Here is a 24394-nt window from a genome sequence, read left to right on the forward strand (position 1 = left end):
ATAGCAAAATCGTATGGAAGTCCATAAAATATTTAATATGCAATCTCTCCCATGCCAATGCATAATAATTATGCCCGGCATAAATAGATCGATACAATATCAGACAACTTTCATCTAAATAAACTTGGAAATGATGATTGCAGAAACAGCAAACACAGAAAGCACTTTATACAAATTGGTTATTTCCTCTCGATCACTTCATCTGCACGTCCCACTTCTAGGTATGGTGTTCACCTCTACTAATCGGCTTAACATATGTTTCACTTTAGTATCGCATTACATGTGCATAACGAGAAGCAATTCAATAGCATAATTTACCGAGAGTTTTTCCCCTTGTTGCAATCAGAAATGGATACTCAATTGATCTAATTTTAGCCTGATCTAAGTGTTATAGCAAACACGCAAGGTGGTTCAGAAGTTCAGTCATATCTAGAATCTTCCAGCCCTTTCTAAACAGTTGCCTGAATACAAAATTAACTTCTGAATTATTAAATTATTAAAATTATTAAACTTGAAGCTGGGGTAGATTAGAAGAACTAGTTGTAGTCCCTCAGGCAAAATGCTTCCTTCGAATACTCTATCCTGTTGAAAAAACTGGTCTCTCTGCTTCAAAGAACTGGAAATTTCAATCATCCTGTCGGTTTTTATCGATAACCTCAAGCTAGGAATCTGCAGTCTCGTTCAATCATACTTGCCAAGATTATCAAACAATTTAATCGCTTATATAGTCAACAATAAATTGCACAATTGAAACGAGATCGCCTGCGGCCATAAATGACTGTTCAATTTTCACTTAGACAAACTTCTTAGGAAATCCTCGCCATATGTAGACATGTCAATTATTGTTTTGAAGCGCGATTGCAATTTCAACCAGAACAAATGATACAACACACAATTCTGCACATGCATAGACATCTAGGGTGTAATGAAACTAGCAAAGAACATGCAATACCGCAATAAGTTTTAAATTGTTATGGTATATTATGCGTACTATCACGCAAAATAATGTAGCGAATTCTGAGAATAGATGGCCGTAATGCATTCTTGATATCAACAACTGTTTGTTTGGACGTATGCAAAAGGAATATAATGCAAACACCATGGGACATCATGCGATTCCATTGGAAAACTTGGTAAATACTTTAGTACCATCGAACAACACTTGGAACTCTAAATGGTTTTCGCAGGAACATATTGTGGTTTCCGTGGTGATGCAATAATTTCATGTATTGCTAATGTGCATTTAGGCGATGGTTCGTTGTGTTTTTTTGTTATAATTTAAAACAATTAAATAAGGGTTGTGGCTCGTAGAAGAATAGCATCGTTTTTAATGCCTTTCAGTAAACTGTAGAATTTTTCACTTTTTTCAACTTCCTTACGATTTTATGATCACTAGGATTTCGTTTTCTAAAAATAAAGTTTATGATCCGGTATGATATGTGGAATTTAGAATAATCTTCCTTGATGACTTTTCTGTGGTATCTACGTTTGAAGTCCGAATAAGCCAGGTGACTGCATCTAAAATGCAAGGCCGCTTAGTTCTTTTCTTCAAATGACTGTAGGTAACTGAGGCCAGTACTTCGATTTGCAGGGAACAATGACCTGTTAAAATCCGGCTACGTGAATCCTTGCAGAGTAAACTTAATAGTGAATGGATTATCGTCAAAAGTGGGCCCCACCAGTGTAGAGCGAGATCCAATGTGCCAACTTATTCATTACCATCAAAGTTCAAGTGATCTGGCACATACATCATGAACGTTTCACCTAGTCGACCGACTTCAAGCAACATTTGGTGGGAGATCCACGTCAAATGGCTTGATATGGTAATGTAATTTTCGTTATTTATTGCCGATAACATTAATCAACTGTCGAATGTATACTGCCAATAAAATAGGACATATTTCCGCCTGGAATATGACTAATTTTTCTGAAATGCCAGGATTTCACATTCGGAGTTTGCATCCTTCAGTCTGATCAATAACTGATCCGTTAATAAAGATTATTGTAAGGAAGGGTGGCCGTTTGATTGATGATCACTCTTCTTTTTCATTGATTATGCCATTCTCGAAGAAAGGTCTGGAAGCTATATGATATGCACGTATCAGAGCCACATGATGTTTGGCCAGGGGTTTTCAAACGGGAACTGCAGTTAGGATCATTCTACCGTTCTTTATCACTTCAATAATGCTTATGGAACAGAATTTTCGGATGTCTTAAAAGCTTGGCGTACATCCAAATGTGCTTTGTTAGGGATGATCAGCGAATCCTTATGTGATCAAAGCCCGCTATTCTAATTCTCCGGCGCTAAAGGAATCTGTAGTAATTGTGATATTGTTCTTCGATGTGATGTTACCACGTTAAAAATTCATCTATCGACGCATGTAGGGAGTTATGGACTCATCGAAAACTTGATCTAATTTTCATGATGACAGTAGGGACTAAATTGGATCATGTTTTTTAAATGCCAAGTTATCATCCGGAATTTGATGCAATCTAAGGTCAAAATTATGATCTCAGTTGTTTACAGGGATAGAAATTGTAATTTATTCGGTGGAAAATTTTCTCATTTTGGCTATTCACAGCCAATCGTAAAATATACTTATTTTTGGGAAAAATTATTAATATAATAATTTCAGCATCTAATTGTTTTGATTAGTATAGATAACAAGTCTGGCCATTATTCTTTTTTTCTGCTGCTTCATGAAGTTAGAAGTAGTTCGATTCTAGTTGAGATACTGCTTGTTCCTACGATACATTTTCCTGGAGAAATTTTGGTTCTGCGATTTTGAGATATCAGTCATCAATTGTACTTTCACACTTCGGATTTTTTGAGTTGTCGGATAGAACTGAATACCCTAAATTGATAACAGATTATTGCATTAGCATTCTGATGTTCCTTTTTGCTTAATGAGAATTCTCATTGCAACATTTATTCATCAGAAAGTACCTACACTCTTCACTATTCAGTTACCTTTTGCGACCATACATATACTTGAAGAAGCTTCCGTCGTAGCCTTTCTGATAGGAACCTCCGATATGTAAATGGCTGGAGGTAAGTTTCTTCTGATCCAAGGAATGTTAACAATGATAACAACTTTTTTAAATAAACTCTTTTTCGTACGAGCCCAGTAGCTTTTTGACCTTTCCACTCTGAGACGCTTCAATTGCAAAGTAAGGAGATACCCAATATATCCTTTGTAAGCTTTCAATCCCAGGTCTTCGGTTACGCGAGCACGTCATATTCATTTCACTCTATTGTGACGATTGTTGCTGTACGTGGCAAATGTTAGGAATTTGTTCGGGAAGCGGCATCACTGCTCTCAAGACTGTTACCGCTCTTCATCATTAGGCAACACTACTGCATAAGAAAGATTGCAGTTTTGAATCTGCAAGGAACTGACGCGTAGACCATTTGGTTTAGCCTTGAGTACTCTCTCGAATGAAGCAATATAAGAATTAATCAAGTTATTGTAGTGAGACCGGGAGAAATGTGGTCGTGTTGGTCCTGTCCAGCCATGACACCTTTCTGCTAACCATCCCGATTCTTTGTAATCACCCAGATTGTTCCTTGGTTCAGTCGGTTCGCACTGATCTTTGCTGGGTTGTCTTGAATTTCTAGTTTGAACACATTAGAAATTCGTTCTAAAACTTTGTACTGATCTTCGTATAGGTATTGTAATAGTTTCTTATCTAAATCGACACTAACGAATACATGGGAACACGTAGAAAGGGTCTTATACTTCTTCGTGCCATGACGAGTTGCCCGAACGCTCTTCCCAAAAGTTCTGAACAAATAATTTCGGAAAAAATATCACAGAATTTGACGTGACATTCCGTATATTAGTTCTTTAGTTGTTGCAGCAATATCTTCCTTCACGTTTGTGCGAGGTCAAGTAAAACCATCGGTAAGATGTTGGTTGACCCATTCTCGGCTTTTAGTGATCAATGTCATCGCTCGTCAATCCATTGTTCGGATCTTTCTACAACTCGAACTGAAATCTTTGGCCTGTTTTGGGTATCCAGAATTATGCAATCCAATTCATATGCGAAAATTGGCAATGTGAACGGCTGTTACCACTTCGATAGGAACCGCCTGAGGCCATCTCGGAAATCTATCAAACATCATTGAAACATATGAGAAATCCTTAGACTGTGTAAACGGTCCAAAAATATCAATATGAACGTGGCTGAATCTCTGTTTGGAAGGTCGATTTGTCAGTCTGGAGATCCAACCTAGCTCCGTTGGCACGAAAGACATGCTCGCACTCACTCAAGAATGTCTTTGAATATGCTAAGTGAGATATCAGCTTCTTTGTAACGCATCCACTGCGATGAAGGAGTCAGTGGTTGATTTTGCAAATTCTCTTGCTTCGTATTTTTGGGATTAAGGTCATATTCTCCGGAATATGTGTCAATACGTTACAGTACAATGTGGTGTCGGTAGCTCCAAACTTATTTAGGACCAGGGAGGTCTAGGGGTGAAGTAGTTATTAAAACAGGAGGTGGGAAAAAGGATAATCGTATGAGAGGCATCGGCTTTTATATTTCCGATTTTATTCGACTGTCAACAAGTCTTAAAACTACATTAACATAATTTATAAAGGTGAATGCATTCAAGCTTTATTGTGAGCCAAAAATGTCGAAGTTTGAAGCAAATATCCATCCGTGCTATACACATTGTGACTGGCGAGAAAAAGCAGATCTATTTCGTGAATTCCAAAAGTAAAAAATAATGAGTTAGTCCAGGGCGACAACTAGCATCGACCGCTCGGGCGAATCTCATTATAAAAAGTTTTTGAAATCTAGCAAAAATGTTACTACCAAACTTTATTAATAGCAAAGCTCAATGATAAAGAATTAATGATAAAAATGTGAAAAAATTGTCCAGTAAGTGATTTGTTCCCGTAGACAAATAATTCTGCTGGTGTGGGGTCTCTACATTACTAGAAGGCACGCCCAGAAAGTAAGTGTACGGGCGCTCATATCGCCGTAGGGAATGGTTTTTTGACATTTTTGCAATACAGCTATGTAGTCTGACTCCTCTACTTAGAAATGAGACCAATTCGAGGTTAGTTTATTGAAAACCATTAACTAAGAGAAGATCCTAAATCTTCTCTTGCGAAAAATGTCAATCAATTTACCATCAAGTGCGAAATCTGCGCCGCCATCCGCTATTTCGTTGTGAATGGAAAAACTCCAGTTGAGATCTTTAATGAGGTTAAAACTGTTTATAGCGTTTGCCCACTGCACGCCTGAAACCAAACCATTTCAATAGATGCGTCACATCTTTTCGTCATCTCAGGGGAGATCGTCGACACCAAAAAACTAAAACGAGGGATTGAAAACATGACCTTTTAAGGTCATGTTGACAAAGCGAGTTCATCTGCCAAACGACAATTCTTGAACTCGTTTGTGTGGAACGTTTTGAACACAATTCCCAATCTTGACCCTTCAGATCACCATCATTGGTACATGATTGGAAAAAGGTTTCCAGCGAACGAAGTAGTGCAGGAGGAGATTGAGATGAGGACGAAGGCATCAAAAATCGATCCGCCGCTTCATCACCTGCATTGAAATAGATGGGCGACTATGTTGAAAAGGAGAAATATTTTACCTAATTTAACTTTGTACTGTTTAAATCATAATCCCTGAAATCAACTTCCCAACATCGCATAGGTGTTTCGACTGTAAATGAGGCTTAAGATCAGGTTGACACTCTTTTATAATCCTTATAAGAAAGATTCAGATAGAAAAGAAAGCGCACTAAAAAATATCTTATTGACAAAGAAACACTTGAACTTACTTTTTTCAGATACGGTGTTAAACGCGATGAATGTCATCTGAGGGATTATGCGCTTTTTTATTCATAACTTAATGACAACTGAAAATTCAACATTCTACCAACCTACGCTGTAACTTTTACTTGTAGGACGGGCTGAATTTCCTACTCACACCCTTAGATGAGTCTATGAGAGTATCGCCCAAGTTTCAACTGGATAGATTCATAGTCTAACTAACCCTTCCTCTGTTTATCCGTGGCTACTGCCACGTTTATTAGTGGATATTATTCACATAGCTGTCCCTAGAAATTGGTTTTGCTTCAAATATTTGGTATTGAACTTTAAAAATGATGTGCCACCTTAAAAACATCTTTTCGAATGAAGATGAACGAGAAGGAATCTGCTGAGGTCACAGCTTATGTATGAGATGTCATCATCATCAGCGGCGCAACAACCGGTATCTGATCTAGGCCTGCTTTAATAAGGAGCTCCAGGCATCCCGATTTTTCGCCGAAGTCCAGCAATTCGATATCCCTAAAAGCTGGCTAACGTTCTAGCTTACGCTTCCGCTTCATCTCAGGCAGGGGCTGCCTGGTCTTCTTTTTCGACCATAGATATTGCTCTTGTAGCCTCTTCGGGCTGAATCAACTTCATCCATACGGATTGCTGCTCCTAGAGAGATCCCTTGCCACTTGATATAAAAGTTGATGAGCTCCAGTTTTATAAGTTTATTTGTTTTAATTCTTCTCCTAGCCCTGTGCAATTTCTCAATAAATAAACATAAACCAACTTCTACAATTGAATAGTCTCTATAAACATTGCTGATGCGATGTCTAACATCTGTGCAGATTAATTTAAAAATCGCTGTGTTTCCTGGAACAGAACGGAATCGCTATAAACTGAATAAAAGATTAAAAACACTTATAATAGCACCTTCTACTTAACACTGTGGAACATTTTTTCTGGTAGTCGCAATACCTTCTGGAAACGTGAATTCCATATTGGGAAAAAATATTGTTTTTAATACTAGACCTGAACTTAAGCACTCCACAAATTTTATTTTTAACTTAATTCCTCTATTCTTTAAGGTCAGTTGAGTATCATTTTGGCGTTTCCCTGAGAACTCTAAATAAGTTAAGGAGCAAGAAAAGGCAATGATGTTAAGGAGGGTATAAGTATTCCGATAAATCTATTGGGATTTATCTTCGGAGAACTCTTTTTTTATACGATAACTGAATTGTTTGCACAAATGTCCTTCTCCTATGAGTAACCAAAATCGGAGCCCCATCAATTTTGAATTTCCCTCATTTTTTTTACCCGTGAACAACCCGCTCATATTTTGCTTTCGAAAATTAGGTGCATTTATTAGGAGCACGCCAACTGAATTCAACGTGTCTGAATAGAAGACTATCTTCCACGCAACATATCCAACTTAAATTTTCAATTAACATGATTATATGGAGTCAAGATAAATATGCTTTCACACAATCTAGAAATCCATTTCAATCTTTGTTTAAAATGCAACACGAAACTAAAATCTTTTTTCTTTTATTTATAATTACAGAGGGAATGCATTTCAGTACACATTGGACAAGCTGGTGTTCAAATTGGTAACGCTTGCTGGGAACTTTATTGCCTTGAACATGGAATTCAACCCGATGGACAGGTATATAATTTTCTGAATTACCTTTTCAACTTTCCGTTATTTTTAGCACTCACTTTATTATTACGCTATTACCGCTAGTAGAGTAAAAGCTACAAATGCACATCCGAACATTTATGAGCTAATTGATTTAATTTTTCTTTTCACTCGCTTCACTCCCTTGTACAGATGCCATCAGACAAGACAATTGGAGGTGGAGATGATTCTTTCAATACATTCTTCAGCGAAACTGGTTCAGGAAAGCATGTTCCACGTGCAGTGTTCGTCGATTTGGAACCAACTGTAGTAGGTAAGTGGTCAGAAATTGACTTTAATCTAGTCTTAAGTAATCACCAAAAATATGCATATGAGTTTGTCTACTTCATACATCTTAATAATGTCTCCAACATCTCTACCTGGTCATGGCTATAAATTATTGAAAAAACTGATTTGGACTAACAAGAAATGATGGAAAATAATGGCAAGTTTCACGCGAAAAGCGACCACCACCTGGAACAAATTAATTCTTACATAATTTCTTACGTTTCTTGTTCGATTGATATCTTTGTATTTTTTTGTGTTTATTCTAGAAATTCGAGTTCGGACAATGTTCTCAGTTTTAATTAATAATTTGTTTAATGAGATTTTTTTCCAAATATATAATCTGTACACCTGAAATGAAGTGCTTTTGTCAAAGCGGAAATTATGAAAAAAGTATTACTGGTTCAAGCTGGAATCATCAGGAGGAATTAGAAGATTTACATAATTAATAAAAGCCATTTATCAGTTATTCTGCTGCCACTAGTTTTGCAAATATTTTTAGATACCCGGTTGCTTTGAGAGTTATGTCTTTTTCCTATACTGTTGTTTAATTTTGTGTGTTCTGCTCATACCTATGAGAAATCACAGAAATGAAACGGAGCACATTACCTCAGTAATTCTCCGATTATTGGAATGTGCTATTTTGTTTGGAAATCCAAACAAGTCGGGAAACCGGAAGCTGGACACTTGAGGTATGAAAGATTTTGTTTATTTCCGTGGAGTGTGAATTTGCCCCATTAGTATGTAACACGTAATATACGCATATATTATGTGAGAATATTCACTTTCGGGTGAATTTCCAAAGAGTGACAATTTTGACCTATTGTATCTTTGTTAGTGATATTTGGTAGGTTCAAGCTCTATATTATAGTCTACATTGCTGCAAAATTTCGTGGTACTGGGATGAACTTCAGGGGGGTTTTGCAGCCAATTACTGAAAATTATAGTAATATGCTATTATTAACTTTATTTGAGGAGATATCGGTATGAAAGGTATTTTGGAGCCTAGCCACCATATAGTGGCAGCCTCTTGATTTTTTCGGTTGGGCAGTTTCTGAGAATGGCTCCGGTCCTTTCCAACAAATGTCAAAACTAAGACCGGCTTTGGAAAGTACTAATCGAGACCTTTCATTTGATACCCCACGTGACAATATTTGGTAAAAAAAATGTACATCCCCCTTTTGCATTAATGGGGACCTCCCCTTAAATTCGACGTAAAAGGATGTAACTCACTGTATGCGAGAGCGTTCACAGTTTTCACCTTTCCACCAAATTTGGTGTCAATCGCTGTAACAGTCTCCGAGAAAAATGCGTATGACGGACAGACAGATAGACAGTAAACCGATTTTAATAAGGTTTTGTTTTACACAAAACCTTAAAAAGAACCTTGCATTCAAATAATAAAGAAAGCGGTCTAGAGTATGTTTGTTAGTCAATCTTTTAAGCGAAAAGAATTGCCTGATTTTGCCGTTTTAGACTAAAATTTTTAATTTGAATATGTATGCTGCTCTTTGGGAACTATTTAAGTCCTTCTTCATTGTGAGGTAATATATGACCTATCTCACTGCAAAGTTTTATACTTCTAGGACGAACTTAGTCCCCCGTGCACTTCCAAAATGGATTATTATTAACTTTGAGAAAATATTCGGAAGATGTCCTAGATGTCATATAAAAGCATCATGTTTCAGATTATCCGTTTGTTCGGTTTTCCTAAATGAATCCTGTCCCCTATTGAAAAAAAGTTATAGGTTGGCTTCTTGCCTCCAACCAATTCGACTTTACCAGCTTTGTCACCAAATGTCTTAATTCGCGGTACATGTCAATTATGCCGTCGATTTGTCTAAAACCTTTTTTTTTCCTGAACCAGAAAATACTCTGTTCAATTTTCCTCATATATTATTATATTCCTCGCCTCCTAGCTTCCGAATCGATCCATCGAATCATGTTCTAATGGTCGTTTATTCAGTTCGTTCTTTCTTTCCTCTGGGGTTGATTAAGACCCCTTTTCTCACCCCCATTACTTGGAATCCAATTTGTATACTTTGATATGTTAGTGCTCGGTGAATAAGCTGACATGAAACATCTGGAAATGCCACTTGATGCGTTATTAACTTAAATTACCTCGCCTTTCCCTACTTCTTTGATGGACACTCCGTAATATTTGAGCTCATTTTAAGATCTAGGTTAACATTCAACACAACGACAACTTAGTTAATTTGACTTTGTCTTTCTTCCTAGTTTGAAGCGAGAGTGATTTTCGTCCTTGTGAGGACAATACGTAATTATGTCTTTATATTATTACGTTGATCCCTGTCGGGATTTCAATCATTCTGTGTATTGTTCCTTCAATTAGAGAAAAAAATTCAATTGGATAATGGAAAGGAGTTAAACATCTGAATCGTCAATTTGAATCTAATTCTTTTTGTGCAAGTAGTGCATAAAGTTGGACAGAGGAGACCCTTTGTAACTGTATTTATACTTTCACAGTTTGATTCCCGGAGGCTTCCGAAGTGAGGGGTGTGGGAAGAAATGAATTTCCAGATGACAGTTAATGTATCGAGAGATCATTTGTGGAGATAAACTCTCGTAATTCTTTCAGTTCTGGAGCTGTGCCCGCGAAGTTTGTAACTTCGCGCTCCTGCCAACTACTGATATCCTACATAGCTGGCCAGGCAGCGTAGCTCGACAATTGTTTCATGTCGATCGCCTGTTTACTCATGCGGTCGGGAACACAAGGTCGTATCTTGCCCGTCTGCGTGTCACAGTGTACAAAAACCCCATCCTTCATCTGGAACTTGCGTAATGGCATCTACTTGGCTTGCAAACCTCCGGATCCTCGCGTTAGGCTGCCGACAACTTCACTAGCGGGTTTGACAGATGACGCCTGTATAATGGTCCAGAATCTCCTACTTTGGTCGATCAGCGTTGATTTTCTGAAGTTCTGTGTTGCTTTTGTTCTGGCGATCTCTGTGTTAGCTTGGTATTCCAAGAATGTGACAACTGCTGCCCCGAAGACGCATTTGCTCACAATTATCTGCAATCCAAAGTCTTTAAGGCTTTCGAACACCACGCACGTGCCTTTCATGTTCTTCCGGCGTGATGTACGTAAAACAGCGCTGTAGTCCTCTAAGGGAATTGTTGATATATCGCTGAAACATATAAGCTACATTCTCCAATCCGAAAATCATCATCTTAAACTCAAATAGGCCGATATTTGAATAGATTCGGGCTAAATCTAACGTCTACAGGGTGGTCGTGAAGTTCTGCAGATGCGCCGCTGGATATTTGTCCCGAGCAATCACTTCATTCAACCGGCGATAGTTGCCGCAATGACCCCAGGCTCCGTATTTTTTGGAAATGCAGTGGACTAGTCATTTGACTACTTGAAGGGTGACAAATACCTTACACTAATATACACTCAAATTCTGTTTTGTTTGCGTGAAGTTTTTCCGGATTAAGCCTACGTGCCCGTTGTGCCACTGGCGGTCCAATGGTGGTAATATAATGCCATATTCCATTTTCTACCTTGTGCTTGATGCTGTAAAAAAATCTGCTCCTAGAGTACGTTGTTCCACGACGGCGGTGATGAATGCCCAATAGACATTTCGCGTTATGTTGAGAATTAGGGGCCTACACCCACAATGTTCGCTGCGTAAAGTTTTACATACGATTGTGGCACTTTCGTCCTTACACGGGGGCGCGGAATAAGCAACACATCTACTCTCGTGTCTACTAAGAACTGTTACTTTGATTTGCTCCTTGGGTGACCTTCCTCGTTTCCCCGTTAGCGTCTATTTCTCCATTCGCAAGGCGCTTCACATTTCGATGGCTTGGTTCCCAATTTGCGAGATCACGATTCATATCCGCCTCTCGAAAAAGGCGATCGGGTAGTAGTCATCGGGATTCTCGGCAAGTATTGGGCATGCTGATACCATCATAAATTCACCGAAAATGTCTAAAATGTACCAGTCCCGTTTCGTACCGTTCCCGATAAAAAATTGGAGCTTACTTGAGCTCTGGCGATGGCTTCCCGAAATATAGCACCACGTCACCTGACCATTTACGACCCCTTGAGCCGGCGTCACTACTTTGTCGATACAGTCGCGAAATCATAATTTGGCACCGCGTTAAAACTCGTGGTAAATTCCTCGTCCATCCGCACGTATATGCCACTATAGATTGCTGGTGGATCTACGCAATATGTCCCTTGTTGACTCCACAATTTCCTTAAGTCATCAAAAAGAATTCCAACCTGCATGCCCAACACCCATTATACATGATATTCAGCATCACATTAACATTACTAGACTCCTATCCAATACCACTAAACAGCTCGCAGTTGCATAGACAGAGTTCGAAGAAGACGACAGCTGCTGGTCTTTGCTACTTTAACCAATGTCATTCAGATCACCTTAAGGAAGCATCTCCTCGGCAACATTCAATTGTTCCTTCTCTGTATCGCAAGTCTCCGTTGGCGCATAGCACTTTACTATTAAGATGCTCCTCATTCTGCCAAATCCGGCCCCAGATAATCAGAACCCGCTTTGTGATTGCCTTATGCATCAGTTCGACACCGGCTAAGAGAAAAAATTTTGAATTTCAAAATAGAATGACTTTGTCATTGCTCCAAAATATACTCTGCAAGCTTGTCCCATGAATATGCTTAAGATTCGCCACAAGAACGACTGCGTGGATTTCTACAAATTAATATATACACGCAGGCAGGGTATTATAATTATCTTTTGATTAAGAAATATGTTTCGAAGAGAAAAGAATGATGAAAGCAAGAAGTGGTAATGCAAAGCAATTTTGACATTTTCCGAACAAATTAATAACTTACTGATCGGTTTATTACCACCAAAAAAGGACACACCATATATTATAGTGGCCATCCAGTAAACCATGTGCTCGGAATAGGTTTCTTAGTCAGCCAAAAAATCAAACCTGCTGTTATCGGCTTTGAAAACATAAGCGAATGGCTATGCACTCTGCGCTTGCAAGGCAAGTTTAGAAATATAAGGCTGATTAACGTTCACGCCCCTACCGAGGAGACTGCAAAGTGGAAAAGGATACCTTCTACGAGGCAGTAGAACGAACCCTCGAAGCCTGTCCTAGCTATGATATCAAAAGCATACTTGGGGATTTTAACAGCCAAGTAGGGACGGAGCCCGTATTCAGGCGATACGCTGGCTTCCATAGCTTACACCAAAATACAAATGATAACGGACTACGGATTATTCATCTAGCAGTGTCATACGAAATGGTTGTTGGAAGTACCTGATTTGCGCGGAAAGCGGTCCACAAACATACATGGGCCTCTCCAGACGGGACCACTTTCAACCAAATTGACCACGTGTTGATCGAACGCCGCCACCTCTCAGCCTTGATGAATTTCAGAACATATAGGGGGGCCAATATAGACTCGGATCACTATCTCGTTTGCATGGTGCTCTGAGTTCGAATAACAACACCACCCAAAATCCCCTCTGACAATCAGGTGACAGTTAACACTGAAGCGATCCACAAAACAGCCCTTTGCGACACCTATAAAAGGGAAATGGATGCCGCAATAACCGCAGTCAACAGAGGACCTGGAGATGAAGCATCAACAAATGATCTTCAGAGCCACCTGAAGAACGTTATCATTGATAGGGCCACAAACATACTTGGCCCCAGCCGCGAAAGGAGTCGGAACGGCTGGTTTGACGATGAATGTAAGCTAGCAACGGAACGGAAGAATGCCGCATACCGAGTAATGTTGCATTCTCAAAGAACGCAGGCACGCGCACAGACTTATCACGAACTCTATCCAGCGGAAAAGCGACTTCACAGAAGGAAAAAAGAAGCCTGGGAGTACCAACAAGTCTGTGAACTAGAAAAGTACAGGGAGCAACCACACCAGGCGCGGAAGTTTTACCAACAAGTCAGCAGGATGAGGCCTTATACATCTCGATGTTCATCCTGCCGAAACAAAGACGGAAATCTGATTTCCGACAGAATGGGCATATTGGAACGATGGGTTGAGTACTTTGTTGAGCTACTGAACAACCAGAACATCGGCGAGTTGGAGGTCCGGCCAACTGAAGACGACGGACAAATACTGCCATCACCAAGTATAGGAGAAACAGTCCGTGCAATTCATCGGCTAAAAAATCATAAGTCGCAAGGAGCCGATGGAATTACAGCCGAATTGGTTAAATATGGAGGCGACCAGTTACACCAAGATATCACACAGTGCAGCAATTATAGGGGTATCACGTTGCTGAGTACCATCTATAAGATATTCTCTGCTATCTTGTTAGGCCGGATAGTCCCATACGCCCAAAACATCATTGGTCCATACCAAAGAGGCTCCACTCCAGGCAAATCAGCAACAGATCAGATTTTTTCTCTTCGGCAAGCGATGGAAAAACTGTTGGAATATGGATACCAGTTGCCCCATCTATTCATCGACTTTAAAGCCGCCGACGATAGCATAGCCAGGGTAAAACTGTCCACGGCCATGAGAGAATTCGGTATCCCGACGAAATTGATAAGATTGACTAGGGTGACCCTGACCAATGTGCGAGGCCAGATAAAAGCAGCAGGATCATTCTCAAGACCATTCGACATCAACAACGGTCTACGACAAGGGGATGCGCTATCATGCGTCCTCTTTAACCTGGCCCTCGAGAAAGTGATCCGTGATGCTGAGATAAATGCAAGAGGTACGATCCTCTTCAAGTCTACCCAACTACTGGCCTATGCTGACATCATGGGAAGAACCACCCGAGACGTACAAACTGTCTTCATCCAGATCGAGTAGGCGGCGTGAGATCTTGGGCTGCACATCAATGAAGGCAAAACAAAATATATGGTGGCAACGTCAGCACCAAGGACCAACCAACTAAGAACATCAAACCGCACTGGTCAAACGAGAAGAATGAAGATAGGAGACTATAACTTTGAGACCGTTGATAATTTCTCCTATCTAGGGTCGAAAATCACAACCGATTACAACTATGACGATGAAATCCACACAGTTGTTGGCAGCCAATAGAGCCTATTTCAGCTTACAAAACTGTTCTGCTCGAAACGTCTCGCCATAGGATGAAACCTCTTACTGTACAAAACAATGATCTTGAAAGTCCTCATGTATTCCTCGGAGACTTGGGTCTTTAGCAAGAAGCATTGCGAACTCTTTTCCATATTCGAGAGAAGAATCCTTCGAAGAGTTTTTGGCCCCCTACATGAGGATGGACGATTCCGTAGCCTACATAACGAAGAATTCTATGAGCGATACCGTGACCGTCAGGTTGTGGATAAAATCCGGCTCAATAGTTTACGGTGGACGGGTCACTGAATCTGTATGGATGATGATGATCCAGCCCGGAAAGTCTATAAGGGCAATATCTATGGTAGAAAAAGAAGATGAGACAGACCCTACCTGAGATGGAGGGACGGCGTAGGTCAGGACGCCAGACAGCTTTTAAGGATATCGAATTGGTGGACCTCGGCACAAAACCGGGATGTCTGGAGTTCCTTATTAATGCAGGCCTAGACCGGATACCGGTTGTTGGGCTGTTAATGATGATGATAAAAAAAGGACACAAGTCCAATGACGCCGAACGGGCCAACGGCATAAGTCACAAACCACTTTCAGCTTGAACTATTGTTTTAAGCTTTACTGATTTATAAAGAAAATATTATATTTATTTAAACTTATGGGAAATATCAAAAATATATTTCCTTCATCAAAACTTCTCATTTTTCTTAATTTTACGTTTTATTTTTTTAAATTTACAGTTTCATTCGTTATTATTTTTCTTGAAATCGGTCTGAGTGCATTTAATCCATTTTTCCAGTGGAACATGAATGAATAATTTCTACCTCAAGAGATTACAAATTATCTGAATCTAAATCCTCCGAATTATTTCTGACTAAATCTAATCTAAACTATTATAGATTCCATAAAGCCACTTAGCATGGTCATCAACCGGTTTAATTTACATCAGCATATGTGGAATAATATTCGCTATTCGAAAAATTTTCCTAAAATTTAAAGCCTATTTCTAAGAAGCTTAGGATTGGGAGCTAACGGGTGCATTTACGCCAATATTTCTTTGAGTTCTCATCGAAGACTTAAGTGTTTGCTGTTTTCTTTTGGTGCTTATCTGCCAATATTTTATTTTTGTATACTTTCCTGACTCATAATGTGCAATTAAAAGTCATAAACCTCAGTCAATTTACAAATTTGAAACACAAAACGTTTTATTGAGAAAATTGCTCAGAATTTATAGCTTAGATATCAAAGTCGATGAATAATAGGTTATCTTTGTAATATCTGCAAAAATTCTCCTATCTAGAAATTAAAAGCAAAATATTATTTAAGTGGAAAAAAATCAAAGAAATTTAATTCCATTGATACACCGTTACGGTTACTGAATTTCACGCTATTTCAAATTTGGACGCTGGGAGATAAACTATTCAATCTTCTACGAGGAAAGGTTCTGACGTATTTAGACTTTATTTCCCTACTTTCATGACGCTTTTAATTTTGCTTTCCCAAGTCTTTTTGCTCATCCTTGAAATGAAATTTTCATGCGAGTCATTCTTGCAGCACTAAATTACATTTGAGTAAATTATTTGAAAAGAGTGAGTCATCGCGATAAATTACTGTTCCACACGTTGTACGAAATGGTACTTTGATGGCTATTCGATTGTTGGCCTGAAGCCAATTTATAAAGTAGTTTGGAGGAAGACGACTGATATTATGAAGTCATTATCTATATACTACATATATGTCTATTTTCGCTTGTCTCTGATCAGAGAGAAGCACGGTGTCATAATTACTGGAAACATATGTATGAAGTCTGCTAACAGAATTACGGCTGTACAAGAATGAACGACAATCGGCATTTTCTCGAAAAGACAGACTAACAGCTGAACGTGTAATGTACTGGAGACGATGTTTTTAATGATATGTTTCCGGCCCAATCTCATAAACATCTCTACATTATTCTCTAATTCATATTAAAACATTTCTAATTACTTTTCCCTTCCTTTTTGCAGACGAAGTCCGAACTGGAACCTACCGTCAGCTTTTCCATCCAGAACAACTCATCACTGGAAAGGAGGATGCTGCCAACAATTATGCTCGTGGACATTACACCATTGGAAAGGAAATTGTTGATTTAGTGTTGGATCGTATCCGTAAATTGGCTGATCAATGTACCGGTCTCCAAGGCTTCTTGGTATTCCACTCATTCGGAGGAGGTACTGGCAGTGGTTTCACTTCTCTTTTGATGGAACGTCTTTCAGTCGATTATGGCAAGAAATCGAAATTGGAATTCTCCATCTATCCAGCTCCACAGGTAAGAACTGATTAGATTATTAATTGATTTTTGTTTTGATACGCAATGAGTTTCATGGATACGCACCCAATTTGGAATCAAATTAGGGAAACTAACGATTCAAGGAAATCAGGAATGAGAGAATATAGAAATGTCGGGAATTATAGAATTATAGATCCCAGCTCCGATTGAACTGAAATTGCTGTGAAAAGTGTACACTATACAGCAAATGTGTGTAACACTTCTATTTTTAATGTTTATGAATCGAAAAGGACACTTCTCTCATACACGCCTTGATTAAAATGAATTGGGAGAGAGGGTATCTGACAGAACTTTCCACACTCCTTGTTCAAATCAAAATGCATATGTATGTGCATAAATGAAACTTGCCATTCAAAAGACTAACTAGTCCCTGCAATGCAAGTAGGGCAGCTATTATATCCTTTTTTCGCTGAACACGCGATATATGCCCAGCGGGTTACTAGTGAGCTAACAATCAGCCCATAAAGTCAACATAAAATTAACGACTAGTGGGAGAAAAGCGAAACAGTCAAGAATAATTAACATTTCGCGTTTGAGATTCTGAACCTAAGATAATTAGGTCGGTGGCTAGTTTCGAAGTACGGTGGGTGTTTGCCGGTCGTTTGTTCGACACTCGTAAGTTCATTCACCACATAAAATTATCGATCGGGTATTATTTCATCGGCTAATTGTTATTTCTCTTGCTTGTGATACTTGGCTGTGCATGAAGCTATTGCGAGATTATCTTTGGTGTGTCTACATTGAGCAGACAATAGGGTGGGTTGATTATAGACAAAGAGCCCATTGTCCAGTAGGTACACTCATTATTTCTTAAGCAGATGGGGTAGGTTATACGAGTACTATGACGCTGTTTTTGCTATTTGACTATGATTATGGTATAGTGCGATATTGCAGTAAAAATGTCTACGGGCGGGTGCATGAAAGTTGATGTAATTGATATAGAAAACTAATTGTCTCATAATAACCCCGGTATATTTGGGTGGAGCAGGGTTTTCTGATGAAGTTTTAAGTGGTATATGATGAGAATTGCATGCCATGGTTGATTTTTATTCAGATTGTGTAAATGTATTATAGCAGTAAATAAAGAGCCACCACTTACTCTTATGGGCCATTGTGGCTTGTTCTTGGTTCACGTTTTCAAGCTTCCAATACCATCTACCGCTGGCAAGACCTATTGAGCAACTGTGTCGGTTAGGTGAGTTTCCGTGCATAGCTCCTTTTCTGTCTCATATATTTTGCAAATCCAAATTTGAAGAAGCAAGTCACGAGTTTCAATTCAAACATTCTCTCATCCTCTCAAATTTTGCCTCGACTGAGTACGTGACATCACGTAGCGTTATTTATTGTTTTGATATGAACTCCTGGTTATACCAGATACAATCGTAATGCTTCCAGGCGCCAAGCCATTCCTAATAAAAGAAATTCTAAAAAAAATTGTTTAATCGTTATGAATAGATGCAAACGAAGGGATAAAATACTATCTCCTCCTTCCGTGCCCCAATATGTCGACTGGTTCGACGGCTCACGGAACATATTCACACCATTTACTATTACTCCAAAAATAGCCTAGAAAATCCTTCCAACTATCTACGTCTTCAACTTCACGGGTGATTTCACGACAACGTAGGGCTCTAAAATCGTTAAGTTTCAAAATTGTTCCCGGGCTACTCTTCATGTACGTTTGAGTTCGTCCTTTAAGTTTTCTCTATGAAGCAAGTAGGGGTAGGATTTTCTTTTTTTCCTTTCTAGATTAACATAGAGGCTTGCAGTTTTATATTCGTCTTGGAACTCTGAGTCCCAGTCCCAGCTTCAAAATCATTATGACGTTATGATGCTTTACCGTCCCTGCCACTGCAGATTGTTCGAAGAAGACGGGCATTCTCATCGGATGCACTGCACACCGTCCTGAAAAGCAGAGTCTTGTAGTCGTTAGATCAAATAGTTCATACATGGTCTAATTTGAAAGTAGTGTGCATTCTTGCTAATTCATGTGGATGAAGCGTCTAATACCGCCTTTATGATGTCAGCGCGATCACTCCATCAGTTCGTGATCATGCTGTATTCGTTGTGTGATGCACTTATGAAGAAGGTTATCCCGGCGCACCTAGCAGCACCAACATTTATCTACCTTGATGGTTTGCTGATTATTTATTGCAAACTAGTAGTATGGGGTCGCCGACACCCAATTTTCGCACAGGAGACAACTTGTCTGAAAAATAAACTTGGAAACTTTGTATTCCGAAGGAGCTGACGGCTGAAGTGATAGCATGAACCCAAGTTCATCGGTTAAGCGTACGTATGATTGGTTGTGAAAACGGGTCTACGGGCCAATCTCATGTACACCGGTCGGTCGGTCGAGGGCTAGATATTTAATTGCGATCAATACAATACGCCAAAGTTTCTCAACCTGTTAACAAAGCTTCTAAGGAGGAGAGCTCTTATCGCCGATCGAATGCATATTGATCTAATCGATCCAGATCGTGCAGGATGAAATATTGGTATTGTAAAAGTTCTTGGCTCTTTATTAAAAACTGTTATTGTACGATTCGTAAGATCTTTTGGTCAAGTATGACATTGATCAGATTGGGACGCCTACATACTCTCAGCAGGCAAATATCTCGAGGAAAGTAAACTGTTCCCTGCTGGCCGCTATACGCAGTTATATCCTTTCTAATCACACACACAGGAACTTCGCCTTACTATGTTAAATTTGGGTAAAACGTAATGCCTCATATATCCTTTTACGACGGCGAAATATAATATCTTGCATGGTGCTAGCCTAAATGTGTGATATTAAAACTATTTTGATTTTCTCACAGAGGGGTGGTTCAATATGAATCGAAGGACATGCGTCGTCATTATCTAGGTACCAAGAGGTGGTCCTTATTCGACTATTGTCACAACATGGATAACATCAATGAATCTGCGAAACTCAGTAAGATTCCGTTCAAGCCCATGCTTTTTAAAAAAAGTCAGAAGGCTCCTCAGCAGGATCTACTGATGAAACTCTGGAGCTGCAGGTTCAGATGCACTTTCTCGTCAGTTAGGAGGACTGCGAGTCAGAGTCTTGCTTGGAAGGTATGCAGCCCCAATCATGCGAGACTACGTATCACATTCTTGGAGACGGGCACGCGTTAGTTTCATAGCGAAAGCGAGCAGGTGCCCTTTCACCTCTTTCGTGTTGAAGAACCTAGAACACGTCCTGGACATCCACCTAAGGATGATTATGGAGAGAACGCCGTCCTAGTATGCATACCTCAAAATTAAATCCACAGATACCTTCTCCATGAGATAATGGACATGGTTGCGTGGTCACAATAGCACAAGCATTATACTCTAGCCACCTTCCTGATTCTAGAGGGAGCATTCAACAACGTTAATGCCAACGTCATCAAGAAAGCCTTAAGCAGTATATGATTAGAGGGGTTTCTTACGTACTGGATAATATTCATGCTAACCACTAAGATAATCCAGTTTGATCTGGGAGTTAGCCACTTGACCAGAGTTGAAAGCAGATATACGCCTCAGGGTAGCGCGATTTCTCCGTTGCTCTGGTTAATAGTGTTGGACGAAATTATATGCATACTGGACAGGAGCGGGGTGAAAGTGGTGGCATATGCCGACGACTTGGTGGTTGGTGATATTGGTGTCAGGGATGACATCATAGAAGTAGCGTTGGGAAAGGTGTGCCTGTAGACCGCAAAATACGATACCCGATACGGTACCTGAATTCGACTTTCTGCAGCTAAATGAACAAATATTGGTTCTTCCCTGCAATGTAAAGTATTCGGGAAAAAAGGCCTGTATAGCCATCTATGCCTGCATGAGGATCTCAACAAAGAAATGGGGTCTCCGGCCGAGTGTGTCTTCTGAAATATACAGCCGCTTCTACTGTGTGGTGGCAGGCGCTGAGCCAAAAGTACAATAGAACGAAGCTTAGTATAATTCAAAGAACTGTGTGCGCAGCAGCTGCTGGAGCTCTGCAGGCAGCCCGGCAGATGCTCTCAATGTACACCTGGACCTCAACATTAAATTCGCTGTATCGTGCAGTACTGCCAGACTACTGCTAGTCCTTATGTTGGGCAGTGAAGCGTCGGCCATGCTATAGTGACATCCTAGATGAAGTACAATAGGAACTCTGGGCATTCCCCACGGATTATGCCACACGTAAGCCGAACTTAACGAGAAACTTTGCTATAGACTTTCGAACTAGGACAGAGTGGAAAACCTGTGTATTTGGAGCGGAAGTACTGGCGATACTAGAAACCGGTCGATGGCTTGCGCATGATCTGAGTCTCAAGCGTAGCATAGTACAGCAGCACAGCACCATAGCACTTAATTTCAACGATTCTCATACATACCTTAACTTCTGGTCTGTCGGTCCGGAACGGTGATTTATATGCACTATACGACAAATCTTATTTTCCTTTTTACTTCCTTATTATCATGACATTGCTGCTTGAAGATACAGTAAATTTCTTCCACAGCTGTGTTTTCTCATCATGTTGTGTAAAATTCAGCTGTCGCGTAGTGTCTATTGATCTCAAGCCGCTCACTTGGCTGGCTCCTAGGAACTTCATCTAATTGTTTGCATCTCCAACTTCATTGCTAGAATGATTAGAGTAGTAGATATAAAAATCACTTTTAACATTATGGGTGTTGACATTGTGTTTTAAAAACCCATGTTGGCCCATTACGCTCCCAATATATCATCTGGGGAGCATCGGTGGGACAATATTGCTGGCAGAAAACTAACATCCGCTTTGCAATTAAAATTTCTGTTATTTCACTGAACTGGTAAGGGACCGGTAGGGTATCGAATTTATGTTAGCTTTTTTTCAACCTCGCCCGAGTATAATAATATCGCACGAATGGGATATCTAATTGAGAGCTACTGTCTTACTTTTGCCCAACCTATGCTACTTTGTTTATTCTACTAAAATTAATTCTTCCTGCTTAAGCGCCATCCTTCCGATATCATTGTTGTGACCGTCTTTGCGCTTTGCTGGTGTTGAAAGCTTTTTATTTATCAATATCAAGTGTGATGCTAATGAAAGTGAAGTATCGTTTCTTTGAAAATCAAATAGGACGAAAAGATATATCCTATATTCCGCAAAAGGGAGCAGTCGACAAAATTCCCTTAACAATGAATGTTCGAAATTTACATTATTACAACAAACATGACATTTGCTGCCTGGATTCTAAAAAATCCCCAACTCACGTACGGACTAGTGGGCTTACTGTCTGTTACGGTTGAAGATTTATTTTTTGGGACCAATCACCTGCAGCTGCTTGCTGCGATATCTGCAGTTTTCTCGAATATCCAAACTGCAGATTTCTTTTGAAGCTGCAAAGCTAAATTACATCAACTTAATTTGAACAACTCTTGATCCAAGATTATAATTTTCCTAGTTATTTGTTTCCCAATATAAGCCTCTGTATTCTATGCTTTTGTCCTATATCTTATTAAATCGTGGGAGCCAATTATATTCCCTCAATTACTTAAACTGTTGCTCAGTCTACAAACAACTATGCGAATGAAATTATTAGTAAATTACTTTGTAATTGGTAACCAATTATCGCTAACTCGAAATCTACAATTAACTAGTTCTAATCATTCAACTTTATTTCTTCTAGGTATCAACAGCCGTAGTCGAACCATACAATTCCATCTTGACCACCCACACCACCCTCGAGCATTCCGACTGTGCTTTCATGGTCGATAACGAGGCTATCTACGATATTTGCCGCCGTAATTTGGATATTGAACGACCAACTTATACCAATTTAAATCGTCTGATTGGACAAATTGTCTCATCAATTACGGCTTCACTTCGCTTCGATGGTGCCTTGAATGTGGATTTGACTGAATTCCAAACGAACTTGGTCCCATATCCTCGTATTCATTTCCCATTGGCTACTTATGCTCCCGTTATCTCAGCTGAGAAGGCATATCATGAACAGTTGACCGTTGCCGAAATTACAAACGCCTGCTTCGAACCAGCCAACCAAATGGTGAAATGTGATCCACGTCACGGAAAATATATGGCTTGTTGTATGTTGTACCGAGGCGATGTAGTACCGAAGGACGTGAACGCAGCTATTGCTACGATCAAGACTAAACGTTCCATTCAATTCGTCGACTGGTGTCCAACTGGTTTCAAGGTTGGTATCAATTACCAGCCCCCAACCGTTGTTCCAGGCGGCGATTTGGCTAAGGTTCAACGTGCTGTTTGCATGTTGTCAAACACAACTGCTATTGCTGAAGCCTGGGCCCGTTTGGATCATAAGTTCGATTTGATGTACGCCAAGCGAGCCTTTGTTCATTGGTACGTCGGAGAAGGTATGGAAGAAGGTGAGTTCTCCGAAGCCCGTGAAGATTTGGCTGCTCTCGAGAAGGATTACGAGGAAGTTGGAGTCGACTCGACCGAGGAAGTTGGCGAGGGTGATGAATATTAAAACCAACGGCGGAATCATCCCTTCATTGAGAAGACCTTTTACAGCGTAACCCATAACTGTTATCATCTTTTTTACCTTTTAACTGACATCATTACATCATGTAGAGATGACGAATTTGACAGGTTGCGCTGTTAAATCTTTTTCTTTTACCACCTTTGCGAAGAAGATATGAAAAATTAGAAGTGAAATTCAAATTTACACACGAAATGTAATTAACATCTAGATAGACCCGCCCAAAAAATCGATTGTTTCAATCATTTTCTTTCATCCCATAGAATTATGTATTTGTATTAGGAAAAAGACGAATTTCTCATTACTAAGTTGCGCACTTTTAACTATAATTACGTATTCTGTCAGTGATCGATTTTTAAATGAATGCTTTTTATACCTATACCTACAGTTTATGTGTAACAACTCAAATGAAAAGAGGAAAGTTTTCATAGATATTAAAACGTGATAATTTAAATAAAAAATGCAGTCTTAACATATTAAATGCGTTTTTTTGTAGAAAAATGTCCTAAAATTAGTATATAGGATGTGAAATATCAAAAAATCGAAAATAATTTTAGAAATTCCACATATTTTCAGTGTCTCAAAGACTGTAGAGTTGCGAAAAGAGACGAATACGGTGAATGGTAATTACCGAAAGGAGATGAACTGCAACATATATCAGCTATGTAGATAGCTTTTTATGGGCCGTAACGGAATTTGTTGGTTACTCCTGTTGTGATTGGAGGGGTATTTGGGTGTTCCCTGTCATCCCAAAATTAATAGCTTAAACAGTCCTGGAATGGATCAAAGAACATCTCGAAAGCTTG

At 39.5% G+C, this 24394-nt stretch overlaps 1 protein-coding gene across 1 annotated transcript in view; it reads left to right on the forward strand.

The window, feature by feature from the left end:
• LOC119651268 (tubulin alpha-1A chain) overlaps positions 1-24064 on the forward strand; it is a 64673-nt gene extending 40609 nt beyond the window's left edge. The window contains exons 2-5 of the mRNA XM_038054772.1: positions 7345-7446; positions 7612-7732; positions 16795-17096; positions 22755-24064. Of these exons, the coding sequence (XP_037910700.1) occupies positions 7345-7446; positions 7612-7732; positions 16795-17096; positions 22755-23576 (1347 nt within the window). The 3' untranslated portion in view covers positions 23577-24064. The remainder of the gene's footprint in view (positions 1-7344; positions 7447-7611; positions 7733-16794; positions 17097-22754) is intronic.
• Positions 24065-24394: the final 330 nt, after the last annotated feature.

The sequence above is a fragment of the Hermetia illucens genome, chromosome 1 (genome assembly GCF_905115235.1).
Source record: "Hermetia illucens chromosome 1, iHerIll2.2.curated.20191125, whole genome shotgun sequence".
Taxonomy (NCBI): Eukaryota; Metazoa; Arthropoda; class Insecta; order Diptera; family Stratiomyidae; genus Hermetia; species Hermetia illucens.